Genomic DNA, 12,752 nt, shown 5'->3' with positions numbered 1-12,752 from the left:
TTAAAGATGGTGATCAGAACCTTGAAACGCACCCGAAAGACCACAGGTAGCCAGTGCAGCTCGCGCAGGAGAGGTGTTACGTGGGAGTACCTAGTACTCCCCATGACTACCCGCGCGGCTGCGTTCTGGACTAGCTGCAGTCTTCGGGCGCGTCCCAAGGGATAAAAGAATTATTTAGAATAATATAACACCATATGGACAGATAGCTCTCATTAATAGCTATTATTATAAATGGAGTCCCCTTTATTGTTCAAAGAATTTTCCAAAAACAGATGAATATTTATGACACCTAGAAATTTTGCTTAACCTCCAGACAAAATAGTACATTTGAAATATATCATTGAGCAATTTACTTAATTATTTTGTGGATTATGACAATATTTGAAGAAGTCTGGATCCTGGTTTTGAATTATCTTACTAAAAATGGGGTGCATTATCATCATTTAATCCAGCTTCAACTTCACAGGTTGATATGGAAAAAGCACACTTCTTAGGTCTCACTAAATGGTAGCATTTAAGAAAAGCAACATGGAACATGCCCACTTTATCAGTTCCAATGCAGCAGGCAGATAATCTCAAATGGAGATGGCCCCACAAATAACCTAGCCTCATGCCATGTAAGGCTTTAAAGGTCAGCACCTTGAATTGCACCCAGAAAGAAACTGGGAGCCAGTGCAACACATAAATCAGCAGTATAATATGAGTAAATAGCAGGAAGCCCAACACTACACATGCTACCACTTTCTGTGCCAATTGTAACTTCCTGGGGATCTTCAAAGGCAGCACATGTACAGCATGTTAATTAGTCCAACCAGGAAAGGGCCATGAGCAAGGCCTCCCTATTCTGGAATGGGTACAATTGGTGCACAAATGAAATATTAACAAAGATTGTCACATACTCAAGCAGGAACCATAAGTCCAAGAGAACTCTCAAATTGTGTACCAATTCTGTTTGTGCAAGCACAACCCTGTCAAGAGTAAAAGGTAACACTTCATCAGACTAGGAGGAAGAAGGGTAATTATGAATTTCAGCTATTACTTTGGGTTAAATTCATACAGAAGGGGGGTCAAACTCGCAGCCTACAGGCTGGATGCAACACACACTGGCCACGCCCACCCCATTTAGCAAGGGGGGAAAAAGTAGTGATACATCACGTGATGATAATGTGTTGTCATTAGTTTCCACCCGTCATACAGCATGCCATAGTTGATAAATTAAGGCATTACTCAGGTTGAAAGCTGAGAGTTATAATCCTATAATCCTTAACAAAAGGTGGTATTCATTCCTTAATTTTAATAATATGTGCACCCCTTTATTCAAATCTGTGTGGGAAATATTGCAGGTCAAAATAGAGCCTTTGATTATTCTGTATTTCTCAGGATGATAGGAAACATCACATATAGTAAAGGAAGCTTCTTACATTACCACTGACATTTTACCACTGCTGTGGTGGCACAGTGGTTAGAGTGCAGTATTGCAGGCTAACTGTGCTTACTGCCAGCAGTTTAATCCTGACCAGATCAAGGTTGACTCAGCCTTCCATCCTTCCAAAGTTGGTAAAATGAGGACCCAGATTGTTGCGGGCAATATGCTTGGTAACCCGCTTGGAGAGGGCTGTAAAGCACTGTGAAATAGTATATAAGTCTAAGTGCTATTGTTACTGCTGTTGCTTCTTTAATTGCTGGACAAAAGAACTCTAAAAATGCTATATCTAAAATGCCAAACTTTGTTCATTTCTTCAAGAAATGTGATAATGTCACAGATAGGTCCAGTATATTATCACAACTAATAAAAATCTGGTTTACTTCACTATTCCCATTAGACAGGAAATACTCTGTTGTAGTGGGATTTAAAATGGATTTTTAATCTATGTAAAATGCCTCAGAGTAGGCTTCCAAGTAAAGTTCCCTTTAGAGGGGCTTTTATTAGAAAAAAAGTAACTAACCATTTTTTTGTGTAAAGAAAATACATCTGCAGAAATGATAGCAAAAAGCTCACATTTAGCTACAATGGAATCTACACAGAAATTCTTTTTCATTCTTTCTTCTCAGATTAAGGCCTCAGTGATTAAGAATCACATTTGTACTACAACTGGATTATTTATTTACAGATTAACATCCAATGTTATGTGATACATAAATAATTATGTGGTGCCATAATTCCTCAACAATTCCTCAGATCATCATTGAGAATTGTAGAAGATATCCTATTATACATTCAGCCAAACTCACTGGAAGACTTTGGATCAGTCTCCATCAACCTGAATTCATAAGGTGATAGTAGTGGGGAACCATGGGAAGAATGAGCATTATGAATAGAAAATCAATACATGAGGAAATTAGCCAGACTTATCACAAGAATAATGAAACAGTGGCAAATATGGCAGACATAATATTCTGCATTCAGTTTGGAACAGTGTTCATTTCAACAGTATGAACATTATCCTAACACTCCAGGGCAAAGCTGAAGGATCCCAGTAGAATAAAAACAAAATGTTAAAACATCCAGTATTAACATTCAATAAACAGAACAGACTGATGGGAAATCACTGTTGACATAAATAAGGGCTTATAGGATCAACAAAACACACCATTACTCTGAAATATTAAACTCACCTTGACTAAGATTTGCTCATCATTCTTCAAATTTAAATCCTCACAGGCTAGGATAGGGTCACTCACCCCACAGGTTAGAGGTTGATTAGTCAGAGTATTTGAACAGTTTTCCTCATGAAAATTGCAGTGGCTTTTTCTAGAATCTCTGGTGAGTGAAACAGTATGGCAGTAAGACTGAAGAAAGGCTCGGACTCCATCCACCCCAACAAATTGTGACACTGGGACACCACTGAAATGTACACTTTCTGACTCTAACAATTTCAAATTCTTCCACCTGTACAACCGGATGGCCAATAAGACAAGGAGGAAAGTAAAAAACAAGCAGGAGACAAACGCCACACTAATCACTAGGTAAAATGTGAGGTCTGACTGAGGATCTACAGGAGCTGAGATGTTGCTCAGATCTGAAAGAATTTCAGGGATGCTGTCAGCCAGAACAACTGTGAGAGTGACAGAGGCAGAGAGAGGTGGTTGGCCGTTGTCCTTCACTAAAACCACCAGGATTTGCTTCAGGGCATCTTTCTCCAGAAAAAGCCGAGCAGTCCTGATGTCACCAGTGTGGAGTCCCACAGTGAAGAGCCCTGGTTCTGTTGCTTTGATCAGCTGATAGGAGAGCCAGGAATTCTGGCCAGAATCTGCATCTACTGCCACCACTTTAGTGACCAGGTAACCTGGCTCAGAAGAGCGAGGGGCCAGCTCAATTCCAGTGGAGCCATCAGCGGGAGGAGAGGGGTACAGGATCTCTGGCACATTATCATTCTGGTCCAAGATGAAGAGAGTCACTGAGACATTAGAGCTGAGTGATGGGGATCCACCATCCTGAGCCTTGACCTGGAACTGAATCTCTTGAATCTCCTCATAGTCCAAGGAGCTTAGGGCATAGACGGTCCCTGTCTCAGAATTAATGGAGAGGTAGGAGGAGAGGGGTGAGTCCCGCATTCGGCTATCAATGATGGAGTAAGTTATTCTGGCATTTTCTTCCCAGTCTGGATCATTTGCTTTAAGGGAAAAGGCTGAGGCACCTTTTGGATTATTTTCTAGAAGGTAGGAAGTATATTTTGATTCCAGAAACTGTGGAGGGTTGTCATTTGTGTCTAACACCTGGAGTGAAATAACGACAGATGTAGAGAGTGGTGGTGCCCCGTCATCCACTGCTGTAACAGTGATAGAGTAAGTTGGCAATTGTTCCCTGTCAAGGGTTTTGTCTGTCTCTAAACTGTAGAAACTCTCCATTGTTTTCTTGAGCCGAAAAGGGAGGTTGCTTGGAATTGAGCATTTAACCTCTCCGTTGTCTCCTGAATCTCTGTCTCGGGCATTTAAAATGGCAATGACAGTTCCAGCTGGAGAATTCTCAGGCACCAAGTTGATCACAAAGGTGATGGCTAACTCAGGTGCATTATCATTTAGGTCTGTAACCAAAATCACAACCTTTGACCTATCACTCAGCCCACCCCCATCCATGGCTTGTACTTCAAATTCATATGTTGATGATGTTTCAAAATCAAGGCTCCCCACAAGGATAATTTCCCCTGAAGTTGAATTTATCATAAATTTTTGGGAGCCTTTTTTTGATATTTTCTGGAAAGAATATTTTATTTCTCCATTGATTCCTTCATCCGTATCAATAGCCGTCACTGTAGCCACTATGGATTCTTTAGGCATGTTCTCCTTGACATTTACTTCATAGATTGGTTGGCTAAAAACTGGTACATTATCATTTGCATCTAGAACAAAGATGTGAATTTGCAGTGTACCAGACCTGATAGGTTCACCCCCATCAAAAGCTGTAAGGATCAAATCATACACTGACTGCTCTTCCCTATCCAGTGATTTTTCCAATACCAGTTTAGTAGATTTGACATCATTTTGGCTGTTTTGCACTTCCAAAGAAAAATGGTTACTGGCTGTGAGTTCATAGTGCTGTATAGAATTTTCCCCCAGATCTGGATCTTGAGCCTCTGGCAGAAAGAACTGAGAACCAGGAATAGATGTTTCACTGATTTTCAGTTCCCATCTTATTGAAAGAAAGGAAGGAGCATTATCATTTATATCCACAATTTCTATTTCAGTGACATAAAGCTTTAACTTGCTTTCAGCAAGGATTTGAAATTTTAAGATGCATTTCTTTCCTGTTCCACAGATCTCTTCTCTATCTATTCTCTCACAGGTTTGTAAATGGCCACTGTTGGAATTAAGTTCAAAGTACTGAACTGTACCTGAATTAGAAATAATGCGTAGTCCATGGTTAAAAGGCTGCTTCCCACCTATTGCCAGATCCTTCACAACATTTCCCACAAAAGTACCTTTGCGTACTTCCTCTGGAATAGAATAATGGAGCTGACCAGAAATAATCTTCCAAGAATTCATCATTATAAGGCATTGTAGTAGAATTCCTTCTCTGTAGCTTCTTTTCTCCATTTACCTTCAGCAAGCAAGAATTGCCTGTGCTTGTATGTCTCTTCCTTACGATCCTGCTGTTCTATAATCTAGGTATTTGAGGAGCACAGATATGAAGGTTCCGCTTTCTGAGCAATTCTCTGCCAGACTGGTAAACAGCGACACCCAGAGTTACAACCCAAAAATTACAGGTACTTTTTGTAATGTTTCTTTGCTTATGTTAATATTACTTTACCTGTAGTCACAAATCAGGCTAATTGTCTCAATGAAAATTATGCTTTCCATCCTTCAAAGATGAAAAAGTAGAACAACAGTAATAAAATAGAACCTGGTTACTGTTTGGTGGCACACAAAAGCAGAAGTCTACCTAATATTAGAAGCTAACATCCATATATGTATTCTTTACTCTACGTTACAAATAATTGCAATTAGTCACAAATAATAAGTTTTTCATTGAAAACTACATCAAATGAAAAAGGAAAAGTCTTCAAAGACTTGATCCATGTATTTGAGTTAATACAATATATTGCAAATGAGACCCTACTCCCACAATCCCATTACCTGCAAATAGGATAGTTGCAAAATATGCTGGCCATATCTTGGTGACTTTGATGGATAAATTACTCTTGAGTTTGTCCATTTAGGGTCTCTGGAATCAGTAGGCAAGACAAAGCAGGGTAGGGGACAATGAAAAGGCAGTTCTGTGGCATAAATGCTAACTGAAGCACTAGCATAGCCAACAGAGGTGAAGTGGTATTTAATACTTTTATTTCATAAAGTTTAACTTTTCCCCCTTGGAAAATTGGTGGTAGATTATTGGCCTTTTGATTTTGCATGAGATAAATGAAGTAAATATGTTTCTTCAAGTTATTAAGACCATTTTTCTTATAACAAATTCTAATGGTGCTATATTCTATAATATAATGGAGAAAAATTGCCAGCCTTTATTCTAAGGTGTTATTAAGCATTTTTTCTAGTCTATATTTTTCAGACTGCATCTGATCTGCATCTGTTTACAAAATGAACACTGATGGATTCTTCCTTAATTTTCCCCCCTGAACTTCCAGGTCCAACATTATAATTTGTCTATCATTGTCTATCATTTTCCATAAACCATGATGCAAGTTAACTAAAACCCTTGAATTCTTTTTTTATGTGACTCTAGCACTGTGCTACGTTCAATGAAAACCGTGTCCCCTCCAAATCTTCTTGAATGCTGAGAAATTCCATTCTATTCCATTGATGTGGCAAAAGATACAATCCTTTTATGTATTTCACATGCTAATTGGCTGAAGACCAGGTAGTGATGGGGAACAGCCCTCCTGCTAACTTGCCTTTCAGTTACAGTAATCCATTGAGCCCTTTTCTATTACTTACTGGATGTATAACGGTTACCTCATCATTATTTTAACATCAGTTAGCTTGCTATTTTACCATTTATATTTTGTTTTGCAGATGTCAAGATAAAAAGGAAATAAGAAATCAAAGCTATAATCTCAAACACAGTATGCTCAATGCAATGTCTATGACTCATAAGTCTGTGTCCACAAGGAAATGACAAGTGAGCAGAAAGCTTAATACATGTGCTGAAATAGGGTGGGAAAGTGGAAATCTATTTACAGTTGACATGGGCTGAGCATAAATCAGTCCATTAACCAAGATGGGGGAGAGCATTTTTCCTCTACTCCTGAATGTGAGGTGGATTTATTTAGAATAATTTTTGCTTGAAGTACAACTGTTTATGACCAGTCTCTTTTGAACTAAACTCAACTCCTAGTATCTCCATGAACATATTCAGTTTTTTCAGTAACAGAATGGAAATGGTTTGCTATAGTTTTCTTCTGGGATGTTTCTCAATTCCCATACTAGCCTATGTGCTGGTATTTCTCAAATGTCTCTCATTCATATATTAATAAGACTTTGTATAGATGAAGGAAGCTCCATTAAATATTGTCGGTAGTGGAAAATATAAGGAAATTTATAACATAAAAGTGAAAGAAAAGAAAGGTACGAAAAGGAAAAAAGAATGTAGAGAAAGCACTTTGTTGCCCCACTGAGGACAACACCATCTGTGGAGACATGTACTCCCTTCACTCCACCATGGAATATTATAAATAGTAGTAAACCATATTAACTGATATATGGCACAATCAGTAGCATAATGCATTGCTTAGGCCAAGTTTTTTTCCACCAAATTTACCAAAGTGGCCCGGGAGAAATTATTTGATTATCTAGTTGAAATACTTGCAGGAAAATTACACTCATGTTCAAATAGTTCACTAGCCTACTAGTGGACTACTAATTATAGGAAGGAAAAAATTGTTGGGTCACCACCTATATTTTAAAATGGCCTGTAAAGCATTTCCAGTCATCACAAAATGTTGAACCATTACTCCTGGAGTCACATGAACACAATCTGGGTGTTTGACGATTTTATTGCACTTACAACCAGTTGCCTCATGATCATGTGCTCACCATTTGCAATCTTTTCTTCCAGCTAGAAAGTCAACGGGGGAGCCAGCAGGGAAGGTTGCAAGCTGCTGCCACTTGCTGAGAGGACTCACTCATATCTCTGGTGGCTTGTGAAAGAGCTACCTGCCAAATGAAGTCCTTTGACAGGGCGTAAAAACGAACTTCAAATCCTGAAGTTTTCCACATATAGAGGAGCTGGAGTCCTCTGGCGTGGTGCAGAAACAGAGCTCAAATCTCTGTACCTGCATGCTGCCAGAGTTTCCTCTTATGCATGGTGGGAAGCTGAACTTCTTCAGCAGGCAGCTCTTTCAGCCAGAGTTTGTCACCCAAAATCCAAGCAGAGAGTGAAGAGGGAACATGTTAAGGCAAGAAGTGTGGGGTGCCTCAGGTAGGTAGGAGAGGCCATGGCAGACCTGGCACAGGTCATGCCCTGGTGTCTCTCCACCCAGGTGCTGAAAATCCTGCTTGGATTTTAGTATGGAGGGTTTTTAGCTCCTGAGCAGACTTCCCATGGTCTCCCACTTCCGCTAAGGTACTTCTTACCTGAGACAGTGTCCGTTTAATGACCCATGAGATTGCAAGCACAAGTGTTGGGATTACAGTTGTTGAATGAAGCAGTTACATGGGGATCTTGCTTAATGATCATTTTGCTCAATGACAGATTCGAGTCCCAATTGTTTCATAAATCAAGGACCATCTGTATATAGTGACTCATCCTTAGACATTATTCCCATATTTTAGTAAAAAATAAATGAAACTGATGGAAATCATGCTGAAGAATTTGTTCTTGTTCATAATCAAAAGACTGCAAACTCAGGTATAGATTCGTCTTTAAGAATTGTGGAATTTATGGTTTGAGTGGAGAACAAATAAAACCCAAGAACAAATAAAATGGTTTTATCTTTTGATGATGCATCCTTGCCAGCCTTATTACTATGATTACAGCAGAGTGTCTTTCACTCAATTTTGATATTTTAATTTAAATTAAATAAATAATTTAGATATGGAATGGGTACAGAACTTCTCTTAATCATTTGTGCAAATGATTTTATTTACTCTTACTAAATTGGTCCAATCAACCCAAGGTTTTTAATAAGAGGTACAAATGATCAGGCTCAAATTATCCAACTTTGGACATATTATGCAAAGACTTAGCTCTCCAGAGAAAACTCTATTGCTGTATGAAAACAGGATGGAAAGAAAAGAAGAGAAGAGAACAACCAGCAGCAAGGTAGGTGGACTCAGATACAGTCAATATACAGTGGTAGTGAGACACAGTCAACATATAATGGTGACAAGTGCACCATTAGAAGACCTGAAAGACTATGTTAAAGTCAGATTGTCATGGAGGAAATTTATCTAGATGGCTACTAAGATTTGATGTACAATCCATCCATCCATCCATCCATCCATCCATCCATCCATCCATCAATTAAATTGGTTCCCCAAATGATGAATGTTAAGATATATGATCCAGCAAATGGGTGAGAGAAGAGCAAATGTTTTACTGTGCCTTTAACAACCTGAAAAAGGCAAAGAAAAAGAAAAACAAAAATGAACAAGCAAAGAGGCAAAAGTGCCCTCTCCTCTTCTACCAAGTTACCTTAGGATTGGTAGGCAAATAGGTGATGTGATTTGGAGTTTATCAATCCTTGAGAAGGATTAATGCATAATTATATATCTATTTAATACACTGTTATCTGAACAAGAATAATATTTTAATGTTTTAACTCTTCAAAATATTAACTTTTTGCCACTAATAAAAACTGTATTTGCCTTCTAATGACGCATAAGGAAAGGAAGATAAAGAAGAATGAGAATTTTTATTGCCTGCCTGAGATAAACTGGTTATCTGTGGGATATTTTGACTAGAGATCTTCTGAGAAAACTTTTCTGAATTCAGTAGAAGAGAAAGCTATTTTGATTTCAAGAATTTGATTTTCACCACTCCTACAATGGTGATAAAGATATAAGACAAAACAAATTTCGAATTAATGTTCTTTTTAGAGCTTTTCCTTTTAAAAGGAAATGATCATCCGACATAAAATAAACATGTATCCTTTAACTTTATTGAAATCAGTTCAGAAGTAGAAGGCATCAGTAATAATATTCTCAGTTGAGTGCTTCTAATTTTAGCAGAGATGGCACTTAAAGGCAAATGTAGATCATTACAATGTCACATTTAACACAAATATTACTACTATAAATATTAGCTAAATATATAATTATTCTGATTATATATTTATATATATTTATACCTGAATACAACAAAACCAGCATACCTACACCAGTGAAAATCTACGAATATATATATATATATATAATAGTCAATGCAACATCAACTGAATAAAGTGAAGCAAAACAGACATTGAAGTCTGAAATGAATCCAACATTTAACCAATAACTGATAATGATAAATCAAACTTATTTGCTTGAATTATATTTATAAAAGTATCAGCAAAATGGAAACAAATATTAGAGCTTGATCTTAATTTATAAAGAAAATGAATCAAACTCACCATGCCCTTTCCAGAATCAAAAATGTTACCTTCGCTGACCATAACAGAGGTATCAAGTTTATCCTCGCAAAGAATATCCTCTACTATTTGGACATTGGGTTGCAGAAAAGTCAGTTCATTTCTCCTGGACTCAGTGGATAAACAGATCTGATAAGAATAAGGCAAAGTTCCATCTTCATAATTTGGAGGAAATACAGTACCAGTTTTTGAATGAGAATTGGGAATGAAGCACTGAAAAAAAGTGGGGTTCCTTGACCCTTGAAGTTTCATAATAATGGCCAAAATCACTGCCACCAGGAACAGAAAGGATACCAAAGTCAAAGTCAGAACTAAGTAAAACTGGAGCTTGGACTGATCCTCTGAGTTAGTAGGTTGGGCATTCATTTCAGGAAGAGCCTCCTGGAAGTTCTGAGCAAAGACAAGGTTGAGACTAGTGGTGGCTGAGAGAGGTGGCTGTCCATTATCCCTCACCATGATGACCAGCCTCTGCTTGGTGATGTCTCTCTCAACTAATGCTCGAGCTGTTTGGATCTCTCCTGTGTGGGAGCTGATGATGAAGAGTGAGGGCTCTGTGGCCTGCAGGAGATGAAAAGAGAGCCAGGCATTATGTCCAGAGTCAGCATCCACAGCCACAACTTTTGTCACCAAATAACCCGAATTGGCTGAGCGAGGCACCATCTCAAACAATGATGAACCTTGAGTTGTTTGGGAAGGATACAGGATCTGGGGAATATTATCATTCTGATCCAGTACGAACACTTTGACTGTGGCACTGTTATTGAGAGATGGAGAGCCTTCATCCTGGGCTTGCACTTGCAGCTGGAAGTCTCTGAGCTGCTCATAGTCAAAAGATCGTTGAGCGTAGAGAGTTCCAGTCTCAGAGTTAATAGAAACATAGGAGGAGAGAGGCAGGTTCTTGACATTGCTGTTAAGAATGGAGTAGATGATTTGGGCGTTACGATCCAAATCTGGGTCAAAAGCCTTAACCTGGAAAATAGACATTCCGGATGGGTTGTTCTCAGGAATGTAGGCAACATAGGAAGGTTTTTCAAATGCTGGAGGGTTATCATTGATATCTGAAATTGGTATTGAGATGGTTTTATCTGTGGAAAGAGGAGGTATGCCTTGGTCTGTGGCTGTAATTGTTAAGTTATACACTGGTGTTTTTTCTCTGTCAAGGGGGCCATCTGTGAGGAGTTTGAAGTAGTTATCTGATGATGAGACCACCTGGAAAGGTACAGTTTCCCTTAGGTAACAGGTGACTTCCCCATTAAGTCCAGAATCTCTGTCATGGACTTTGATGAGGGCAACCACTGCTCCAGGTAGAGTATCTTCAAGAATGAGGCTGGATAGAGATGTAATAATTACTTCTGGAGCATTGTCATTCTCATCAAGAACCTCAATCTCTACATTGCAATATGCAACTAGTTCACCTCCATCATTTGCCCGTATTATCATCATATAACTTCCTCTGTCTTCAAAATCAGCACTTTCCTTAAGATAAATTGTTCCATCGGTGGGATCCAAAATAAATTTCTGATTCATATTTTCTGGATTTTCCCAGAAACTATAAGATATCTCAGCATTTGACCCTTCATCACTATCAGATGCTTTCACTTGAAGCACAGAAGTCCCTCTTGGTGTATTCTCTTTCAGACTTGTTTTGTAAGTTGCCTGGGAGAAGACTGGTGGATTATCATTTATGTCGATAACTTTGACTTCTATGTTAAGAGTTCCAGTTTTCACTGGACGTCCTCCATCTAAAGCTGTAAGAATCAAGTGGTGTGTGTGCTCTTTCTCCCTGTCCAATGGCTTTTGCAAAATTAATTCCGCATATTTGCCACCATCTTTGCTCTCTTGAACTTCTAGCTTGAAATACGGGGTTGAGCTCAAATGATAATCTTGAAGGGTGTTGATTCCAATGTCCTCATCTTCAGCATTTCCCAGAGCAAATCGAGCTCCTGGCAAATGAGACTCACTCAAATTTAGACTGATATTTTTCTTTCTGAAATATGGGGCATTATCATTAATATCTAGGATGAAAACTTTTATGTGGAAAACAGTTAAAGGATTATGTGCCACAACTTCTAACTGCAGCATACAAATAGGTGAGTTTCCACATATTTTTTCCCGGTCTATCCTGTCATTCACATATAGATCACCACTTCGCTCATTGAAAGCAAAATACTGTTTTTCTGAAGAGACAGCAAGTTTGCATTTTGGTAACTGTTCGACATCCAGCTCTAAATCTTTAGCAAGGTTCCCCACAAAGGAATTTTTTTCCATTTCCTCTGAAAGTGAGTACTGAACCTGCTCAGGTATCACCCAATTGACCAAATCCCAGCATATGAACAGAAAAAGTACTTGCCTTAAATTGAACTCCTTTATTCCCTTTATGCAGCTTGCTTCCATTACTGTCATTGTCTTTCTTGTTTGTTTTTCTTTCTTAGTGTAATACCTTCCAATTTCACAGTATTTAGCAATAATATTGGAGAAAATAATGGTCTTAATGAGTTGATTCATAAGGAAAATGGTTTTCCCCGGAAAACCTTTTAGAATAAAGCTTTCTGGTGCATCTTTTCTAGTCAACTGCCGGGATACAGCTGCAGAAGAATAGAGGGCTGATCCAAGGCTCCTATTGTCCTAGAGTGACACACTGAGTCTATACTGTGAACTGCATTTCCTGACAAAATTTTATTTTAAGCGGATGGGGGTTTTTTTGTTACAAAAACATAGAATATTATTCAA

At 38.5% G+C, this 12,752-nt stretch overlaps 1 protein-coding gene across 2 annotated transcripts in view; it reads right to left on the bottom strand.

Annotated features, from left to right (window-relative positions):
* Window positions 1-12,752, bottom strand: part of LOC309390750 (protocadherin gamma-A4-like) — a 227,671-nt gene extending 214,919 nt beyond the window's left edge. The window contains exon 1 of one of the 2 annotated variants that reach the window (XM_081950425.1): window positions 10,005-12,752. In XM_081950425.1, coding sequence (XP_081806551.1) covers window positions 10,005-12,527 — 2,523 coding nt within the window. In that variant the 5' untranslated portion in view covers window positions 12,528-12,752. Of the gene's footprint in view, window positions 1-2,616; window positions 5,074-10,004 lie in introns of those variants that run through there. The other variant, XM_081950441.1, reaches the window with a different exon arrangement.

The sequence above is a fragment of the Natrix helvetica genome (genome assembly GCF_964273705.1).
Source record: "Natrix helvetica genome assembly, chromosome: 4".
In the NCBI taxonomy this organism is placed as follows: Eukaryota; Metazoa; Chordata; class Lepidosauria; order Squamata; family Natricidae; genus Natrix; species Natrix helvetica.
Note: the sequence above shows the minus strand (reverse complement) of the source record. Positions and strands in the feature narration are given on the sequence as shown.